Raw genomic sequence first — 21,553 nt, forward strand, 5'->3', positions numbered from 1 at the left:
GAGCCCTCCAGTTCCAAGGAGTAGGACCTAGGCCTTACCCAGCAATGCCCACAGTCTCTAGCGGCTCTGCTCCAAAGGGAATGGAATTTGCTCTGACTTCTCTCTAGGGGAAACGCAGGCGCAGAAGGCCAGGGGCCTGGAGGGCTAACTCCAGCCTCAGCCCCCCATAGTGCCCCAGGCCTTCTGGCTTCATTCCAGCCTAGCCCGAAGGGACCCACATCTGCTTGTTCAAGGGCCCCAGCTGGAGGGCAGCGAGGCAGGGGCGGAGAAGGGGACTCCTTTGTGGCGCTCACTCCCAGGGGTTCGTGGGGATCAATCATCTGAAAGCTGGAGAGACTTGTAATTTTATTCCCTGGGAGGAGGAGCCTGAGAAGTCGGCACGGGAGGAGGGGATGGGATGGAGAGGGGAGGACGGCCAGGGGAGCCGTTCGGGTAGGGGAGGGACTTGGCTAGATCTCCCAAGCCTTCTCCACTCCTCAAACTTTCACCAAACTCTTAGCCCCCGCCTCCCCGAAACCAAAACACAACAGGCTGTGGAAGAGCTGCGAGCGGCGCGGCGGGGCGGGCGAACTCGGCGCGGCACAGAGCCTCGGGAGGCTGATGCAACTTTCCCTTTAAGAAAGCCACCTGGGCGCACCGCGGTGCGGACCCAGCACGCCTGGGCCGGGGGCTGCAGCATGGTAAGGGGGCTGGGGGAAGGGGACGCTGGGGCCCGCGCCTCCGTCTGTCCTGCCGTCGGTCTGAGTGTTCGGCGGCTCCGCGGGGCTGAGCCCCAGGACCAGCGTGTGCGTGTGTGTGTGTGTGTGTGTGTGTGTGATCGCGCATGTATGCGGGCATCTGTGGGTAAGAGTGTGGGTGCACGCACCGGGATGTCTGTCTCGCCGCAAAGGTCGGGGTAGGTGCGCGCGTCTGGGTGTCACCGCTGTCACCAAGGAGCTGAAGCGGGAGGGAGAGGGAAGTGGGGGGAGCTCCAGCGTGGGGTAGGGGGGGGCGCCAGACGCCAGTTCGATCGGGGGCGGCGGGCGCAGGCTGTGCGGGTAGCGCCGGAGCCAGAGCGTGGCACTGTCCGTCCGAGGAGCCAGTGGTTCTGCGCTCTGGGGGCCTGCAGGGGTCGATAGTCGGCCGTGCCTGCACCCAGCGTGCGGGCTCCCGCTCGCTCCATCGCCTCTCAGCGCCCGCCAGCCTGGCTGCCTATCTGGCCCCTCCAGCCGGCCTGCCTCCCTATCTGCCCTCCCGGTGCCGGTGCCAGTGCCCGTGCGCCCGCGGGACCCGGGAAGCCGCGCGGGAGAGTCCTGGCGCACTCAGCCTCTCTTTGTCCGCGCTCTGGCCGCGGCTTTGGGAAGGGACTGCGAGCGAGCGGGGAGTTCTCTGGGGGTTGCTACCCTGGGAAGAATCCGTGCCCTCCCCACCCCAACCCTCATTACCGGCACGCCTAGGGCGGGGCCGGGCGGCCGCAGGTGAGGGCAGGGGCCTAGCAGCCCTGGAGAGCCCACCCCCGGCCGGCGCTCCGCACCCGGCAGCCACTGCAGATCTCGAGCAGGCGGCGGGGCCGGGCCGGGCGGGAGAGTGGGGCTTGCCCGGAGGGCCGGGAGGGGCCGGTGCCGGCCCGGGGGCGGGGCCGTGGGGCGGGGACCTCGGCGCCCCGGTACTTTTCCACCGCAGGGGCCGGGGGCGGGGCCGCCGCCTCCACGCCAGCTTAGGCCCACACGTGGCGGCTGATGTAACGCCCGTGCCCCCACATCTCTCTCCCCGATTAAAGCGGACGCGCCCCGCTTCGAGGAACCGGGACGCTGCGGGCGGTGCCGCTGCTCCCAGACCGACCGCGCCCCTGCCCGCCGGCCGGAGGCCTCCGCGCCTCGGGCCGGCGGATACTTAAAGGAGCCGCACCCCCTTTCGGGCCTGCTCTCGGCAAGCCACACCCCCTCGCGGATCACTCTTAAAGGAGACGGGACGCCTGCTCGCTGACAGCTTCCGCACAAAGCGCGGTCTATTTCTCCGCTGAAAGGAGCGTGAGGGTGCGGCCGTTGGGAAATAAAGGCTGCAGGGCGAGGAGTGGGGAAAGAGAGAAAAACCTGAAAGGTTAAAGACTGCCAAAGTGAGGGAGCATCAGAAGGTTGGAGAGTAGTGGGTGAGGGGACTGGTTCTAGGGACTAATGGGCGACACTGAGCATGCCCAAGTGTTTCCAAGGACCGCAGAGAAAACGCCCCCTTTACTTGGCCTATGCGGCGACTGCGGCTGTACCCGCTCAGTTCCCGGCTCTGGGGACACTGAAGAATCACGCCTCTGCCCTGGTAGAACTCTCCATCTAGTGGGGAGCCAGACTTGGGCACAAGGAAGCATGCCTCAATTGCTACGTGTGGCAAGCGTGGGGGTACAGTAGGAAGGCTGACAGCAACGGGGAGGACCTAGGAAGGCTTCATGAAGATAATAGCATTGGGATAGGTTTTGAGGATGGGTAGGATACATACAGGTGGAAGGGGAGACAAGGGTGCTCAAAAAAGATGGAACGGGTGCCGGGGCAAAGGCATGAAGCAGGAGCCCTCTGCAAATGCTGGGTAGTCTCACGTGGCGGCAGATGGCCGCAGGTTGCTGACCTGGGCTCCCAGGTAGAACTAAGGGCTGTTTCCTGCTCCCACAGCTCCTCCACTTCCTCCATCACAGTGAATGGAAATTATGCTTCTTCCTCTATCTGTCTACTAAACTGTGACGTCCTTCAAGCTAGGAAAAGAGCCTGTCACCTTTCCATCCCCCGTGAGGACTCCAGGGCTTGGCCAAGATGGACCGTTAAAACTGATTGACCTGACAGTCCTGTCTGATACTCAGCAGTGAGACTGTCAAGATGGGCCAGGGTTCTGTGGCTGATATCTCAACATCTGGCTCACAAGCAGCTCAGACCAGCTTGTCCAAGCCAGCCCTCCTGTCCCCGCACCAAACCTGCAGCCTCACCAGCATTCGTCCTCTGGGTCGGGCACCGGTTTCCTGCCACTGCACCAGCAGAAACCAGAGACTCTTTATCCCTCCCCCTACCCAGTCCGATTCATCACCAAGTCTCGCCATGTTGCCTTTTATATTTCTCTGAAATCTGTGCACCTCTCCTCACCCTATTGTCACCTTCCTAACCTGAGCCCCTTCATTTTTGGCCTGGCTCCTTCCTTCCTTCCTTCCTTCCTTCCTTCCTTTCTTTCTTTCTTTCTCTCTCTCTCTTTCTTTTTTCTTTTTCTTTTTCTTTTGACGGAGTTTTGCTCTTGTTGCCCAGGCAATAGTGCAATGGCACAATCTCGACTCACTGCAACCTCTGTCTCCTAAGTTCAAGCAATTCTCATGACTCAGCCTCCTGAGCAGCTGGGATTACAGGTGCCTGCCACCACGCCCAGCTAATTTCATATTTTTAGTAGAGACAGGGTTTCTCCTTGTCGGTCAGGCTGGTCTCGGACTCCTGACCTCAGGTGATCCACCCACCTCGGCCTCCCAAAGTGCTGGGATTACAGGTGTGAGCCACCGCGCCCGGCCTGGCCTGGCCCATTTCTAATTGACTTCCTCTCTTCAACTTCAGCCTCCCTCCAGTCCTTTCTCCACACTGTATCTAGGGGGATGGTTTCAAGATGCACATTCCACCAATGGCTCCTCCTTGAAGTTGATCTTCTGCTTAAAAGCTTTCAATAGGCACCCTTGCCCTCAAGATGAAGACCAAAATCCAGACCCCAAAGGCCCTGGCCAGGCCTCTCTGTCCACTTTAATCTTTGACCATTTCCCCCTGACTGTCTGAGCTCCAGCCTCAGAGCCTTTCCACATATTGTTCCATTTGCTTGACTCTCTCTTCCTCTTCTCTTCCTCATTATTGCCACTTTGCCTAATTAACTGCTTTAGACCCTTAAACATCACTTCATCAGGGAAGCCCTCCCCTAGTCTTACACAAGGCCAGGCCCCCCTATTGTAGAGTCTCATAACACAATCTTTCTCTTTTACACCCTTTATCTCAGTAGGCAATTCTTTATTTTTTATTTTTTGAGACAAGAGTTTCACTCTTTTTGCCCAGGCTGGGGTGCAATGGCGTGACCTCGGCTCACTGCAACCTCTGCCTCCTGGATTCAAGTGATTCTCCTGCCTCAGCCTCCCAAGTAGCTGGGATTACAGGCGCCTACCACCACGCCCAGCTAATTTTGTGTTTTTAATAGAGACGGGCCTTCACCATGTTAGCCAGGCTGGTCTCGAACTCCTGACCTCAGGTGATTTGCCTGCCTTGGCCTCCCAAAGTGCTAGGATTACAGGCGTGAGCCACCACTCCTGGTCTCAGTTTGTAATTCTTTAAATTTTAGTCATTGGTTTAACTCTTGCCCCTTAGTCTGTAAGCTGCAGGAGTGCAGATACCTTTGAGTTCTTGGTGCCTAGCACAGGTCTGGTCCAGAGCAGACCTGCAATCAATATTGTGGAATAAATGAGTCCAGCTGTGGCCAGCCTTAAACGCCTGCTAAGCAATTTAGGCCATATCCTGTTGGCTGTGGAAAACTGTTGGAGAGAATCAGGGATTTAGGGCTTTGGGAAGATTAACAGATTAGAGGGGAGGAATATGTGGAGGGCTTGTGGAAAGGACAAAAATTAGGCAGAAACTTCAGAACTTACGAGGAAATTACTGTTAGCCCCATCTTCCAGACTGAGAAAACTAAGGCTCAAAGAGGTTAAGTAACTTACTCGAAATCACATACCTGGTGAGTAGCTGAGCCAGAAATCCAGCCCAGGCCTACCAGATCCCAGAGCCTGAGCTCTTTATCATGTGCTAAACTGCCTCTGTGACCCACTACTGCTTGTCAACAGTGGCCCACAAGTGCTTCAGGGGCATGTGTGGGGCCTGGTGTTGTGGATCTTCCACACGTAGAAGAGACTGGACGCCATGGGCAATCAGTTGGTGTTTTCTGAATGGATGGATGGGACCACGTAACAGGAATGTCAAAGGCAGGAGAAGCAGCAAAGCTTTACACCCAGCTCATTCTCCTGGAAGCCGCCATGAAGCAGTCTTTTCCCTCCAGTCCACGAACTACCTGAGGGCAGGGACTGCATTTGCAGTCAGAGATGTCAGAGTCAGAGATGTAGGGTCTGAAAACCTAGTTCAAGTCCTCACTCGAGCACTTACAAGGAAGGCATTTGACCTCTCCGAGTCTGTCTCTCTGACGGTAATAGGAGGAATTGGAGGAATTCCAGGATAACCTGGGTGAGGGCCCTCTGCAGCCTAAGTTCTGAGACACAGTGTCCTCAGTTTACTTACCTGACCAGCGGGCTTCATAATTTCCAACCTGTGACGTGGCTTTTTTGTGGCTTTTTTTTTTTTTAGATAAAGTCTCGCTCTGTCGCCCAGGCTGGAGTACAGTGGTGCGAGCTCGGCTCACTGCAATCTCTGCCTCCCAGATTCAAACGATTCTCCTATCTCAGCCTCCCGAGTAGCTGGGACTACAGGCGCATACCACCATACCTGGTTAATTTTTGTATTTTCAGTAGAGACGGGATTTCACCATATTGGTCAGGCTGGTCTTGAACTCCTGACCTCAGGTGATCCGCCCGCCTCGGCCTCCCAAAGTGCTGGGATTACAGCCGTGAGCCACTGCGTCCAGCTGACATTTCTCTTTCTAATGCCATCTGCTGTTATTACTATCATCATTGTCATTATTAGTCCTTGACTGAAGACAGGTGGCTTTAAGGAAGTCAAATATAGAGTTTACACCTGGAGAGGGAGGCACAGGGGTGAGAGAGGACAAGGTGTGATCTCCTTTTAAGGGAGCACACCCCCCCTTCCCCTACTTGCCCCCAGAAGACCAAAGCCATGAGCAGGAACCTCTTTAGGAGGACAAGTTGAGCCACAGGCCAGCCTGGGTCACATCTTGTCCCCACCCTGCCCTGAAGAGAAGCTCTGCAGGAGACCAGGCAGCCAGGTCAAAGGGCCTAAAAATGCCAAGGCCTGATTTGCATAGGCAAAGAGCAGCCTCCTCATCTCTCCTCCAGCCTTCCAGAGATTTCCTGCATTTGTAGGTGAGAAGGGGCCCTTGACAGGTGGCTGTGGGTGGGGCAGAGTTGCCCAGAGTAGCCTTGGGAACAGAGTTGACTCCCTGGGAAGGCAAGAAAGGCTCCAGAAAGGCAGAGCCGAATCCTTCCTGGGGTTTCCTTCCATGAGTCAATTCTTTTTTTTTTTTTTTTTTTTTTTGAGACGGAGTCTTGCTCTGTCACCCAAGCTAGAGTGTAGTCACGCAATCTCGGCTCACTGCAACCTCTGCCTCCCAGGTTCCAGCGATTCTCCTGCCTCAGCCTCCCGAGTAGCTGGGATTACAGGCGCCCGCCACCACGCCCAGCTAATTTTTGTAATTTTAGTAGAGACAGGGTTTCACCATGTTGGCCAGGATGGTCTGAAACTCCTGAGCTCGGGTAATCCACCTGCCTTGGCCTCCTAAAGTGCTGGGATTACAGGCGTGAGCCACCACGTCTGGCCAAGATAACTTTTTTTTTTTTTTTTTTTTTTTTTTTTGAGACGGAACCTTGCTCTGTCGCCCAGGCTGGAGTGCAATGAGGCAACTCTTTAAGGCTGTCTGAAGATGGATTTCTCCCGAGGCCTGTCAAAAACTAACCTTTCTTCCGTCCCATCTGACATTAATCCAGCGTGCACCAGCATTGCCATGAGGCTGTTCCTTCCACATGGCTGCTGCCCCCCAGCTCGCCAGCCCCACCTTGCCCCTCAGATCCTTCCCACAAGATCGTGGGCTGGCCTGGACCCCTCATTTCAGAGGTCCCGACTTCGCTATTTCCCTCCATTTCAATTCAAATAACAAACACATCTTGCAAGTCCAGTGCTGTGCTACATGCTGGGCACAGAGAGTAAAAGAAACACAGTCCCAAGCCCTCGGGGAACTCACTGACTCATAGTTGATGAACTTATAAGCAAATAAGTGTCATATGAAATAAGAATACTAGTAGAGATTTGCACAAAACAGAAAGGAGGAAGCAACTTTTTCATTCTTTTGAGAGAGAGGGTCAGAAAAGGCTGCAGAGAAGAGGTGACATTTAGCCCGGTGCAGTGCCGAGGATTTGTAGAATTTCACCTGGTGAACTGCTGTGGAGGGGACAGCTGGGAGTGCAAGGAGGTGCGGCTGCACATGGGTGTGTGGCAGGCCCAGAACTCGGTTCAAGTGAATGACATGACAACAAACCCAGCTGCCCTGGAGCCCACACTGAGTGCCACCCAGATAGGGAAGGACCATCCTGGCTGCCTGGCTGGGGTGAGGATGGGGAGAGTGTGCTGATCTGAGCTGATTCCCCTCCTGGGGAAAGGCTGAAGCCATTCACACAGACCATGAAGGAATTGGACTCCATCCCAGTTTGGTATTCATTTTTTATCTTTTATAGGATTGGGCATCTGGAAAGTCAAAAATAGACCTTTGCCCATTGGGACAGGAAGCCTGGAGATCAAGAGATCCAGGGGAAAGGTTGGGGGGACTGAGAAGGAGCTGGATCTGAGGGTCTTCCAGAAAGGAGCAGGATAAGGACATGGCCTGGCAGAGGGCCTGGGCGGGCTGGTGGTGGGTGGCTCGGCACTACCTGTCTGGAGAGCCCTGTGGGCCACACGGCCAAGTCCTCACCTCACCCTCTGCTCTCTCCACAGCTCTTGAGATCTGTGGCCTGAAAGGCACTGGAAGCAGAGCCTGTGAGTGTGGTCCCCATCACCAGAGCCCCAACCCACCGCCGCCATGGTAGGAAAAGGTGCCAAAGGGATGCTGGTGAGTACAGAGGCCAGACTGCGGGAAGGAACGGGAGTCCCAAGCCCTGCCCCCAGGACGTCCTGCCAGCTGCTTGGAAGGCTTAGGAAGGCCGGCACTGCCAGGGCTCCTGAGTGCCCAGCTGACCCCGGCCTGGGCAGGTAGCCCCTCATCTAGCAGGTCAGAGAGCATCAGGCTCCAAGCCCGCAGAGCCCACAAAGACCTGCCAGAAGGCAGGAGGTGTGGGCCCCATCCTTGTCACAGAGGTGCTCCGGACAGAAGGAGGCCACTCATATGCTGAGAGGACAGTGGACGCAGGGCTGTGCAGGCGCCTTCAGTCTGTGCTGATCAAGGGGTCCTCCCTCAGACCCTGCCTGGTTTTTCTCCACTTCTTTGGGTCCTTCTCAGTCTGAAAAGTAACAAAGAACATTTTGTTTTGAATCCTCTCCTGAGGCCTCCCAGAAAATCTCCCTCCACCCTTTCCCCAAGTCCTGGCTCTTCTTTGCCCTCAGCCTTAGAGCACAGGAGAGGTAGTGGTGAGGCCACGAGACACAGGAGAGGTAGTGGTGAGGCCACGAGACACAGAGGGGTGGGTGAGATTCTTTTTATTTTTTTTAATTTTTTTGAGACTAAGTCTCACTCTGTTGCCCAGGCTAGAGTGCAGTGGCGTGATCTCAGCTCACTGCAACCTCTGCCCCTGCCGGGTTCAAGCGATTCTCATGCCTCAGCCTCCCAAATAGCTGGGATTACAGGCATGAGCCACCATGCCTAGCTAATTTTGTATTTTTAGTAGAGACGGGGTTTCACCATGTTGGCCAGGCTGGTCTCAAACTCCTGACCTCAGGTGATCCACATGCCTCGGCCTTCCAAAGTGCTGAGATTACAGGCGTGAGCCACCGCACCCAGCCTGGGTGAGGTTCTTGAAGGAGCAAGACTCGCTGATGGATGGACCAGGTCAGCACCAGAAGCAGGAACCAAGAAAATGATGCCAAATCCTGTCCCAGAGGCAATGGTTGTCTTCCTTCTCTTGAGATCTTCCCTGGGGACAGGCTAGAGTGGATGGCTGCCGGAGGTGGGGACCAGGGACTGAGCATGGACAGTCCCTCCCTCAGCAGCTCCCATCCTTTCAATCCCCTGTGTTGCTTTTCTCATTTAGTGAAAGAGTCATTGGCCTGGTGTCTCTACTGAGCCCTCCCCAAACGAGCCCTGTCTCTCACCAGAGATTTCTGGGACTCAAAGTACCTGGTTTAAAAGAACAACTTGGGCTGGGCAGGGTGGCTCACGCCTGTAATCCCAGCACTTTGGGAGGCTGAGGAGGGCAGATCACCTGAGATCAGGAGTTTGAGACCAGCCTGACCAACATGGTGAAACCTTGTCTCTACTAAAAATACAAAAATTAGCCAGATGTGGTGGTGTGCACCTGTAATCCCAGCTACTTGGGAGGCTGTGGCACGAAAATCACTTGAACCCAGGTTGCAGTGAGGCAAGCGCCACTGCACTCCAGCCTGGGCAATAGAGCAGGGCTCTGTCTCAAAAAAAAAAAAAAAGAAAGAAAGAAAGAAAGAAAAATTAAAAAACAGCAGTTTGTGGGAGAGAACCGGTGGTTCTGCTCCAAGCTCAGGATCTTCTATCTGGCCCTGTTCTGAACCTCCAGCATCCAACCCCTGGCCCCAACCCTCAGGCCAGCTCTGGTCTAGCCCCCTACTGATTGACTGATTGGAGCAAGTCTGATTGAACCAAGCTCCTGAAAGTATTCCTGAGATTCCTGAAATCTGGGTGCTCAGAAATGGGCCCAGATGGAGATCTTATGACCTGAACACTTGCTAGGGGTGAATCCCATCTGAGAACCCAAACATGGCCCCACCTTTCCTGGAGAAGTCTTGGAATTGCCATGGGCTTGTGATAAGAAGCGGGGTGTGGCCCTGCCCCTTCCTACCATGGAGATTCTGAGCCCCATGAAACCTCTGAGTCCTCCCTGGTCGCTCTTCCTTCTCTGGAGTGACCTGGAAGGACTGGGAGGAGGGCAGGCAGGAGAGATGTGAGCAGCACAGAGGGCATGGGTCCCAGTGTCCCAGAGTCCCTGCCTGAGCTGAGCTTCCCGGACTGTGCTCTGCCGGTCGGCCCAGCCAGCCTGTCTATGGATGGGAATGCTGCCTTGGGACTCCTGTTCCCAGCACCAGGATGTGCCTAAAGATAGCTGGGGCTCGCTCTCCTCCCCGCTCTCTGCCCTTTGGCTTTTGCCCACTGTTGCTGCGTTTGAGGCCCATAGCATCCGTCCCATGGGCACCCCCAGTGGTTGCTTGGAGATTCTATTCCTGCTTCCTTTTCAGTTCTGCTGATGACCTTGGAGTACTCCACTCTATTCTTGGGTTCCAGTTTGGGACTGAAGCCACCTCCGTTCAGTGCTTGTCTCTAGACACAGCCTCTGAGGTACATAGGGCAGCTGGTCCCTGCTGAGCCCCGTCTCTTCTAACACAGGCAGCCCAGTCAGCACATTTGTGTCTTCTGTGTCTTCCTATGGCTAGTAACTAAGGAAGCTTCATTCTGACAGGGTTCTTCTTTGGATACCCTGGTAGATCAGAAGAGAGGATGTTAAGGGGCGTGTGTGTGAGCCATGCACTTGGACCATCCCAGTTCTCCGTGGCTTCTGCTGCTCTGTTTGTGCCCTGGCATGCATGGAGCAGGCACTGGCCCCTACCATGGGATCCTCACTTCTATCCCCCTTTACCCAGGTTTGGGTGTGAGGACACTGGCCCTCCAAGTCTCTTCAGTGTCGGCAGACACCCTGTGTTATCCTTGGAGCTTCTGCTGGATGCTACAGCCAGTGCCCCATGGGTAACATGCAGCTTACCAGCACGTGCCCAGGCCCACATGCCTGCTGCACGTGTCCCTCCCTCACTCCAGCCCAGATGGTCTCTGCCAGGCCAGCTCAGCTGCCTCCCTCACGCCTCAGCAGCTCCTAGGACAGGGCTGTGCGAGAACCCAGCTGGCCAGGGTGCCTCCAAGCCTGGGAGCAGCTGGGATGCTTGGGGGCACTAGGGGGTGGGTGGGGTGGCCCTCCTGTGGAGACCTAGGGCCTCATACACGTGCAGAGCAGGGCCACCTAGGTCTCAAAGGACAAGGGGCTGGAGGAGAGGGACCCAGGACAGGAGGCAAGAGAGCCCCCACTAGCTCAGTTTTAATCCTCCACCCACCAATGTCACACCATTTCCCAGGCTGGCCACCTCAGTCCCCTCCCTAGTGCCACTGCCCACTCATGCAGAGTCTTGGGCAGTCCAGGCCTTGGTGAGCTTTGTTGACCTCTTCCCATGTCTGAGCACACTGATTGTTTCTGCCACTGGGAAGCCTTACAATGAACAGGAACAGACTCATTTGGATTAGGGTTCTGGGTGCCAGAGCATCCAAATCCGAGGAGGCCTTGCAAGCACCACAGGCCGCCAGGGGCTGCCCCACCCTGACGCGTTCTCATATGTTTTTCCCTGAGGGTTTGGGCACCTCCTGTCTGTAGCGTCCGTCATAGGACCTGGCACATAGTGGGGACTCACCCAGCCCAAGTGTTGGCATGTAGCAAGAGCTCAACTAGTGCAGGCTTGGTGCATTACTGGGAGGTCACCAAGCACAGGGTTTGGCACACCTTGGACACTCCCTTGGTAGAGGGCCTGTCCCTGCCTGGGCACTCACCTAACCCAAGTCTTAGCATGTGGCAAATGCTCAACTAGTGCAGACTTGGCACACATTAAACACTCCCTTAGAAGACAGCCTGTCACCCTGTAGGCATTCCTCTAGCACACTGCCAGGCACACAGTGGGTGCTCACCCAGCTCAGAGCTGGGCGCACATTGGGTCCTTACCTGGCACAGAATTCGACATACCCGGGGTACTCCCCTAGTACAGGACCTAGCACACCACAGGGTCTCCCCACCTGGGGCTGACACACAATGAGTGCTGTCTCAGCATCAGACTTGGCACACAAAGGGCACTCTGCTGATCAGCATCGGATTTGGCACACGGTGGGCACTCTGCTGATGCAGGTTCTCACACACAGCAGGTGCTTCCAGCACAAGATTTGACATCCAGTAAGTGCTATCCCGGCTCAGGTCCTGGCACACAGTGGGCATTCTCCTTAGATAAGGCCTAGCACAGTAGAGGTGCTCTTCTAGCCAGGACAGCCTAAGCAATGACCTTCCGCTGATCCTAGATTAGCAGCTACCCCCTCCTCAGTGAAATGGGCAATATCTAGATCCAGAGGAAAAGTTCCAGCCTTCCTCAGCTTCCTCTCTGGTCGGGGGCCCTGCCCTCCCTCCCCCTCCCCACTTCCTGTCTAGCCCACCTACTCAACCCTGTAGCCCGGCCTCCCACACAGCCTCCCTGCAGCCCTCCCCCATCCCCGGCACTTCTCAGTCCCAGCTCAGCGGGACCTTCCCTCCAGAGTCACAGGGGACAACAAAGACCCTAGCCTCCTTGCCCCTCTGGAAGCATGCCCACTCTTATTAGGCAAAGTCAGAGGCGGGAGCTGGGGGAGTCAGCATCCCTAAGTGGGGCTAGAGCAGCTGGATCTCGCTAATGAGGCCTCATTACGGCCAGGGCCCAGCTGGGCTGCTGCCGCCTCCTGTCCCCATGGCCAGAGCCAGGGAAAGCCATCCAGCCAGGGCTGCCTGTTCTGGGCACCCGGCCCAGGCCAGGGCAGCCAGAGCCCAGAGCCCACCCTGGGTGCAAGTGAGCATTTGGGCATCATGGGTGACTGGACCTTCCTGGAGCCAGTGGCCCAGCCAGCGCCTTGGCCCTCAGTCTGTGCCCATGGGAAGTCAGGGGAGTGTGTCTGGGGACCAGGCGCATGAGGCTGGCTCAGTGAGCAGCTGAGTCAGTAGGATCTGAGGCCATCCTTAGGACACTTGCTTGAGCCAAGGCCTGTCCCCATCTTCCCCAAACCAACATGGAGATAATAATGGACCTACCTCATGGGACAGCTGGGAGGACCCAATGAGTTAAGATATGGGAAGTTAACTTGTACCATACTAGGTGAGTGCCCACAGGGTAATGGGCTGTCTGTGAAGCAAGTGTCCCATGTATGCTGAGCCAGGACAGTGCCTGGCCCACAGCAAGCACTTACTATGTATTTTCTATTACCATTATTACTAATGCTCACTAGAGTCAATGATTGGTGGGTGGTTTCCCTTTTTTAGAGATGGAGAAACTGAGATCCGACATGTTAATGGACTTGCCTAAGGTTATATATGGTGAGAAACTGACAAAGCTAGGGTTTGAACCCAGGACTGTCAAACTCTAAAGGCTGTGACTTTTTGTCTTATTTTAAAATTTATTTTTTATTAATTTTTTGAAACAAGGTCTCACTTTGTCACCCAGTTTGGAGTGCAGTGGTGTGATCATAGCTCACTACAACTTCCAATGTCTGGGCTCAAGCAAAACTCCCTCCTCAGTCTCCTGAGTAGCTGGGACTATAGGTACACACCACCACACCTGGCCAGTTTTTTGTAGAGACATGGTCTCACTATGTTGCCCAGGCTGGTCATGAACTCCTGACCTCAAGCGACCCTCCTGCCTTGGCTTCCCAAAGCACTGGCATTACAGGCCTAAGCCAGTGTGCCCCACCTGTCTTTTTATTTTTATTTATTTATTATTATTATTATTATTATTATTATTATTATTTTAGAGAGAGAGTTTTGCTCTTGTTGCCCAGGCTGGAATGCAATGGCGCGATCTTGGCTCACTGCAACCTCCACCTCCCGGGTTCAAGCGATTCTCCCGCCTCAGCCTCCCGAGTAGCTGGGATTACAGGCATGTGCCACCACGCCCAGCTAATTTTGTATTTTTAGTAGAGATGGGGTTGGTCTCACCATGTTGGTCAGGTTGGTCTTGAACTCCTGACCTTGTGATCTGCCCTCCTCAGCCTCCCAAAGTGCTGGGATTACAGGCGTGAGCCACCGTACCCGGCCCTGTTTTTAAATTTTTAATGTCATGCTGTGCTTGACAAAACTCCTTATGTTCCCTACGGGGTTGCCACACTCACCAAACTCACAGGAAAGCTGCTCTTACACCAGAATTCATGCACGTGTCCATCTGACTGATATTTCCTGAGGTCCTATGGTAAGCCAGGCCTTCTGCTGACTGACCAGTTTCCAAAGGGCCTGACACATTCCTGGCACCGGAACGCATATGCCCACCTTCCGAGCCACTGGTCTGCAGTATCTTGGGGTCAGCAGGAGACTGGCCAGTGTGTGTGGCCTCAGAGAAAGGGACTGGATGGGTCTGAGTGGCATCCCACCACAGTAGTGGTGACTACAGTCATGGTGACGACACCACTGGACCTACCAGCCCACGCCACGCACACTCCCAGACTAGCACCTCAGCTTCTAGGCATCACAGTGCAAATCCTCACGGGTTCTTATTCCACAGTCCCCCTTTGTCTGGACTCTGGGATGACTGCCCCCTTGGCTAATGCCATCTTTGTCCAGACAGGTGACAGCGTGGTTCACTAGGCCAGGGCTTTCTTGCATGGTCAGTTGCATTCTCCTAGGAAGACGCCCCATCACCCTGGCAGTTTGGGAGTCCCCATCTCTGGTTGGTGGGGGGTGTCAGGTACAGCCCTAGGGCTTGGTTTCTCCCAGCCCACACCCCTCCGTGGAGCCTGAGCTGCTCTGGTGGTGCCCTGTGGACTGTGCCTTCCATCCTCCTGCCGGTCACCATCCAGGGCCCAATGGGGCAGACCCCATCACTCATCAGACACCCAACTACCCTACCAGGAGCCCACCCAGTGCTAGGCCTGTGGGCTCAGACAGCGTCTGGTCAGCTCTGTGGGGGAAGTGAGCCACCCTCTCGCCTGCTCTGCCCCACTGTGTGTGTGTGTGTGTCTGTGTGTGTGTGTGTGTGTGTGTTGTTCCAGTTACTTGCTGGGAACAAGGGAAAAACACAACAAACCCCACACACCCCACTCCAGCTCCGGAGCACCCGTGCTGGGCTGCATGGGGACTGGCCGGAGGGGCAGGGCCAGGGGAGGGGGTAGGCAGAGCTTCGGGAGGAGATGAGGTGAAAGTAATTGACGCTGCCCAGCCCGGCAGTGGGAGAGGCAGGGGATGCGTCAGTGTCGCGCTGGAGCTGGCAGAGGTGTGAATGAGCGGCGGAGACACGCGGGCTGCGATCACTCGCCCCAGGATGGCCGCGGCTCATGGACCTGTGGCCCCCTCTTCCCCAGAACAGGTCAGTCACCTTCCAGGAGGTTGAGCCCCCTCCTTGGTGCCAGGCAGGCTGAGAGGCTGGGCTGCGGGTGGGGAGAGGGGCTGAGTGGTCTGTGCCAGGGAGGGGCAGGCACAGCCAGCAAGCAAGACAGACACCAGCCAAAGTGACCCAGAAAGTTGCAACTGTGCAAAGGAGTGCAGGAAGAGTTAGCTGTGTGGTGGGGGTGAGGGGGAGGAGAGTGGGGGTGTGAGGGCTCCCCCAGCCCAAGGACCTGCTGAGAATCTGCTCTGTGTATCAAAGCTGCATTGTCCTAGCTCCCGGGGAGACGGGCCGGAGGTGCCCAGGAATTGTACTAATCAATACAGCCTCATTGTCTGTGCCACGGCAGTTACTCCTATGGGAAGAGTGGGTGAGGGGGCAGGGGAACGTGGTACATGGCTTCAGTGGCAAGGGGTGGGGGAAGGGGATGGGGCAAGAGTCTCAGCTGGGAAGAGAGAGACCCCACAGAACATTTTCCAGGGTCCAGGGCAAGTGCCCGCATGGGCTGGGAGCCTGTGTGTCCTCATCCCTGGACGCCGGGGACGGGTGGAGATGTCAGCGGATGGCAGCGAGGGTGAGAAGACTTGAAAGCTACACTTCTCCCCTGTAGGACATCCTGACTTGACCTTCAAAAGGCAAGAGAGGGAATGTCCTCTGAGGCGATGTGGGATGGGTCTGGGAGGAACAGTACGCAGGGCTGCCCTCAAGCCTCAGTATTGCTAGGGTCAAGAACCAAAGCCACTTTCCAGAGTGCCTGCCTGCTGCTAGCCGGTGAGAGTAGACGCCGCCCCCAGCCGCTGCAGCACAGGACATGACCACTGCCTCCAGTCTTCCCTCCTGGGCTTGTCTGGGGTGGGAAGCGAGGAGCTGGCCAGGGCCCACCCAGGGTCCTCCATCACTCTCCCCAGGGCCTGGAGTGGAGCCCGGCATGCCTGGGGGTGCCAGTCATCTGTCTGCAGCCCACAATATTGGCAGGTCCCTTGCTGCCAGTCAGGGCTCTGCAATGGATAAGCACAAGGCGTATTCTTGCCTCTCTCATCTGCTATATGAAGGCCTGGACTCTGAAGGCACCTGGAGTCCTGAGAGGTGCCCAGAGATGGCTCTGAGGTTTGCCTTGAGGCAGGAGCCATGAATGGCCACTGGGGGCTGCTCGGCCCGGGGGAGATTTTCCCATGTTCTGCCCCTCCACCCCGGCCCCAGACTCTCCCGTATCCAGGTAACTGAGGCCAGAGATCAGAGCTGCAGCTGGGTCTCTCTGCCCCTACTCAGTGCCATGTAGGTGAAGGACAGAAGATTCTGTCATTGCAGGGTAGGTGCTGCCTGTGGGCCAGGCTGGGCCCTGCACTGACAGGAGAGAACAAAAACCGAGGGGTGCCTGGCAGGAAGGAGGTCGTGGGGTCTTCTGAGGCAGCCACAATTTACTGTAATGGCTGTTCTGTCTAGATTCCCCATTGGGGCTTAGAGAAAGTTGCCAGTGATCTGATTTGGCTCAAAGTCAGTCTGGGATGTGAGGTCTTGCCCATTCTCCTCCATAAAGTTTGTCTTGGATGGGACTTCATCCCATGAGCAAACCCTGGGGCTGGAGAGTCCTAAACACAAAGCCTGCTGGGTCCCAGAGGGGCCCGCCCAGCCAGGGCAGCTCCAGGATTCCTCAGTGTCCACCCAGAGCAGGAGGGGGAAGCTCACAATTCACAAAAATATCCACTGGCCACTGATCTAGGAGGCGGGAGTCTCACACCAGAGCACAGTCACCGTCCAGGGTGGAGAGCTGGGCTCCCTGAGTCTGTGCAACAGCAAAAGGCAGGAGTGCATCCTGGGGCTGGCCTGCTTCGCTCTGGGAGTAGGCTTTGCTGCTGCATTTCCTCTTTACCTTTTTCTGTATTTTCTAATTTTTTTTGTGATAGCTTATTATGCTTTTATAATCATGAAAAAAAGGGCAAAATTGTTTTTAGTAATCTAGAAAGCTAGTGGGAACTAATGGAATGTACAGGGGAAAGTCAGAAATAGCAAAATTCCAGGTGAGGGAGAGCTATGGAATATGAGTAGCTGCTGAGGCTGTCTAGCCTGGGAATCTGGCAGATCGATCGAAAGTGAGGTTATCTAGTCTATGGCCATACCATCCTGAACGCACCCGATCTTGTCTGATAGTGAGGTTATCTAGTCTGTCCCCTGCTTTTGTAGACAGCAATGCTGAGATACCAAGAGTGGAAGTGGCTTGCCCAGGGCTCTACTGGAGGAGCAGGCCCTAGAGCACCAGGGCTCTCACCTGCACCGGTGTCCCGCCTCTGCCAAGCCCAGGGCTGAGTGGGAGATCTGGATTCTGCCCTCGGAGCTGAGCAGCCTTAATTCCAGGGGCTCAGCCAGAGCACTAAATAAGCCGAGCAGAGGGCTGTGTAAAGGACTTATGTAAGTGACTTTGCTCAGTGTGGCTCTCCCAGCTAGGCAGGGAAGGGGTGGGAGGCTGTTAAACCAGGAAAGATCATAAGTCCTTGTGCCAGGGTGGACACTGCTGTCTCAATGACTGGTTCTAAGGGTAAGGGAACATCTGAGGGGTGTGTGTGTGTGTGTGTGTGTGTGTGTGTGTGTGTGTATGTGTGTATATGTGTCAGCCAGCTCACCCCACCCCGCCATGGAAGGAAAGCCTCCATTCCTTCCATGGCTGGGAGAGCTTGGGGACAGGGCAGGGTAGTCCTGTCCTGGAGACCACCCGCTGAGCCCATGGCAGTGGCAAGTGGAGGCTGCTTTGTCCTGGCAGTAGCCTCTCAGAGCTGCCAGGAAGGGTGACAGGGCACATAGGGGCTGTCTAGGGAGCCTGCAGAAGAGGGGGCCAAGCCAGAGGGAACCATGCTGCTATGGTTTAATTCCCCACTGAGATGTCAGCAAGTGAGTGAGGGTGAGCAGAGGGGGGCAGATGGTGGTGATGGTGGTGGGGGTTAGGAGAAGCCTGGAGCAGAGCCCATCCATGGGGCTGAGCTGGCTCAGGCAGACTGGCAGCCAGTCTGAGTCAAATCGTGAGCACAAAGGGATTTTTCCGTGGGCACCTCAGCTGATGACCACTGCAGGGACAGTTCATATCAGTGACACAGCCATCCACCCAGCAGATCAAGAAAAACTAGAGGCTTAGAATAGGAAAGATTATGCAAGGAGGGGAAAAAAAAGCCATACAGTATTGAAAAAGATTTAGCTGCTCAGGAGGAAGTCAGAGGGTGGTCCCCAGAGGAGATCTGGACAAGGAAGGGAACTAGAACACCCAGAAAGTGCCTGGATTTTTTTTTGGAGAGTCTTTCCTCCAGTTTGCTTGGAGAAAGGTAGGCTTGCTCTGTCCTCCACTGAGAGCTCAGCCCTCCCCAGCCAAGCCACCTGAGCATAGACAGCCCTGGAGTTGAAGTCAGAGGCCAAGCCTGGGCCAGATTCCCGTGGTCGAGTGCCACAGGGCTGGGACCCAGGCCCAAGCAGAAGTGGGTGCTGCTTCTGCAAGGATCCTCTGCATACAGCAGACCTTTAGTGTTGTCAGGAACTTCCTGCCAGAGCCCCATCGCCAACCCCGGTTCAGCCCCTGTCGCGGGGGCTGTGGCCTCCCTGGGTTACAGCCCGCACGGCTAAGCTGGTTAGTACACGGCTCATTAACGGAGCAGTGGCTGGCTCTTGAGGGCTCAGGCAGGCGGCTGTCTGTGGCACGTGGCTGGAAGCATCACCACCTTCCCCGTACCTCCCCCTGCCAGGGAAGGAGCAGACTTCAGGGATCCAAATGTGGTCCCACTTGGTCAGGGGGTGTGGGGCATCTGTCCCTCATCCTGCTGGGAACAGGAGACAGGCCTTTATCTTCAAGCCTTGGGAACCTGGATCTCTGCAAAGGGCCTTGCCCTTACCCTGCCCATGGGTCCATCCTGGACCATCAGTTGTCCCTTTTACAGCTGTAACTGCTGCTCTGTGACCCCATCCGTGTACTGTGCTGCTGGCACAATCAGGCATTGTGCCCCTAAGTAAACAACCCTGGGACAGAATAAAACTGGTATTGTAGGGTCAACATATAGGAGCCCTATTTGGCTGGCATTTGTTTGGGACCAGATAAACCACCCCCAGCAGGCCTCACACCCTCCAAAAAATGGGCCTTTGACTCTGTGATCTTGCCACACCTGCCCCAGTGAAGGCCCCAGGAGGTGGTGACATGCTCAGACAGTATTCTGTAGGGGCATGTCACAGAGGGCACACTCAGGCCTGGGGGCACCCTCTACCAGGGCCAAGCATGTCTTCAAGCCTCATCAGGGAGGCCTTCCTTGACCTCAGCCCTGCTTTCCTGCCTTGTCCTCCTTCCATACTCTTGTGATTTTGAGATGATCCCCTCTGTGGTCACCCTGAAGCCACATCTAAAGATGATGGGTGTATACATTTCATTGATGGCTTGCACCCCCGCTAGATTTCCAGCTCTGAATGGGTAGGAGCTCTCTGCTGAAGTCCCACTTCCTGGCACAGTGCCTGGCACATAGCCGGTGTCAATAAATCTGCCATTGCATGAATGAATCAACGAATGAATGAAAGAAGGCTTGTTCAGCCACTGATTTGCTCTGGGTGCTCCTTGAAGGAAACCCATGGTCCCTGGCACTGCGCCCCTGCCCTCTGTGGAGGGTGTGAGGATCATATCTCAGCAGGGTCGATGCTGGATTGAGAGCACAGGGTGGCTGCCCCACAAAGGTGTCTGTGCTGCAGTGCCCACCCGTCAGGCCTTGGTGCCTCCTTTGCCCACATTCCCACCTGGCCTATCCAAGGCGCTTGGGGCCCAGGGAGGCCATTCATTCCGTCTGTGTTTGTTCATCAGCATCAGGGTCTGATAGCATTTCACCTGCACCAGGCTGCCTTGCTTATTGACCAGAGTGACTGCTGTCGAATATGTCTCTTTCAAGCGGAGGGTCAGTGTCACATCACTGGCATCTCTCTGAGGCTACGGGGCTCCATCTCTGTTGCCGGGTCTGTCTGTTTCTCTCAGGGGAATAGCTCACCTCTGGGAGGCTGTCTCTGGCACTAAGGTCTGTCTGTGTTTCTGTTGGTGACACTGAGCCCCTGTCTCCTTAGTGAGACCCCTTGGGGCCCTCGGGCTCTGATTAATTTCCTGCTCACTGTGGGAGGGAGGTGGAAGGAGCATGGCACTTTTTAAGGGACTTCTTTAACCAAGGGACTTGCAGAGCCAGTTCCAGCTTTTGGGCCTGGGGTTCCACAAGGGGCTGTCCTCAGTGGGGCCCAGGCCACCAGCCCAGTCCTGCAGGCACCACATTCTTCCCTGGGGCAAATCCCCGCATCTGCCTCTCCTGACCTTCGGCCCCCTCCCCTGCAGGTGACGCTTCTCCCTGTTCAGAGATCCTTCTTCCTGCCACCCTTTTCTGGAGCCACTCCCTCTATTTCCCTAGCAGAGTCTGTCCTCAAAGTCTGGCATGGGGCCTACAACTCTGGTCTCCTTCCCCAACTCATGGCCCAGCACTCCCTAGCCATGGCCCAGGTCAGCTCCCCAGGGCCCCTCCCCAGCCATGGGCAGTGTAGCTAGCTCCCCGGACCCTCCCACCTAGAGTCCCAGAATGCCCTCCCCAGGTCTGTCCCGGCTCAGCTGCTCCCCCATTTCCCCCAAGCCCTGCCCACTCTGTGCCCCCAGGAAGAAGCCTTCAGCTGGGAGAGGGGTCTAACCTCCCCTCCCCCGCAGTCGCCTGCCCAGGGGCAGCGTGCTCAGCCTGGTGATGTGGTAGGCGACGGGTGGGGGGGCTGTCTGGACACAGGCCCCTTTGTGCCCAGCCTGACTTGGCTGCTTGGTATGAGGCTCAGCTGCTCCCAGATCCTTACCCAGAGGGGCAAGGGGAGGTTTTGGAGGGGCTTGGGGGCTCCTGGCCCTAGCTCCCTCTTCAGTGTCCCGCCTCCCGGATGCTGGCAGCAGCTCCTCAGGTGGGCTGTGCACCTGGCACTGGGTGCTGTGGGGCTGGTGAGGGAAGCTCTGCTTGGCGCCCTCTGGCAGCCACTACTCTCTGCTTCCCTCCTCTGCCAGGCCTGCCTGAAGCTCCTGCCAGCAGAGGGGAAGCCGGGGAGGGGTGTTGGAGGGTCCACGGTTTCCCTGCTGGGGGAGGCCCAGAGGGTCAGGCATGGAGCACAAATGCCTTGCTGATGGTAGCTTCTCTCCTGTCCCCACAGAATGGTGCTGTGCCCAGCGAGGCCACCAAGAGGGACCAGAACCTCAAACGGGGCAACTGGGGCAACCAGATCGAGTTTGTACTGACGAGCGTGGGCTATGCCGTGGGCCTGGGCAATGTCTGGCGCTTCCCATACCTCTGCTATCGCAACGGGGGAGGTACCCAGTGGGCACAGGGCAGGGACCACCCACTTGGGTAGAGCCCACCCACCAGGGCCTGGGCCACCCTCTCCCTGGCACAGACCCACTCCAGATAAAGGCTGGCCTCTGGCCCTGGCCTCCTTCACCCCCATCCCTGGCTTAGGCACCCTTTGCCTAAGGCAGGCCACCCCAGACCCTGGCAGTCTGTTGTTCGGGCCTGGCCCTGCCAGTTGGCCCCCTTTGAGGTGAGGAGAGGTGAGAAAAGGACCTAACCCCCCCC

General features: G+C 56.3%; 1 protein-coding gene across 15 annotated transcripts in view; it reads left to right on the top strand.

Moving 5' to 3' along the window:
* Positions 1–523: 523 nt before the first annotated feature.
* SLC6A9 (solute carrier family 6 member 9) overlaps positions 524–21,553 on the top strand; it is a 34,366-nt gene continuing 13,336 nt past the window's right edge. For 2 of the 15 annotated variants that reach the window (XM_016960974.4, XM_016960994.4), the window contains exon 1: positions 14,655–14,948. In XM_016960974.4, the coding sequence (XP_016816463.2) occupies positions 14,825–14,948 (124 nt within the window). In that variant the 5' untranslated portion in view covers positions 14,655–14,824. Of the gene's footprint in view, positions 681–829; positions 896–5,895; positions 6,020–7,640; positions 7,756–10,064; positions 10,165–14,654; positions 14,949–20,295; positions 20,458–21,134; positions 21,292–21,553 lie in introns of those variants that run through there. The other 13 variants (XM_016960959.4, XM_063781521.1, XM_016960968.4 and 10 more) reach the window with 13 other exon arrangements.

This window comes from Pan troglodytes, chromosome 1 (assembly GCF_028858775.2).
Source record: "Pan troglodytes isolate AG18354 chromosome 1, NHGRI_mPanTro3-v2.0_pri, whole genome shotgun sequence".
Classification (NCBI taxonomy): Eukaryota; Metazoa; Chordata; class Mammalia; order Primates; family Hominidae; genus Pan; species Pan troglodytes.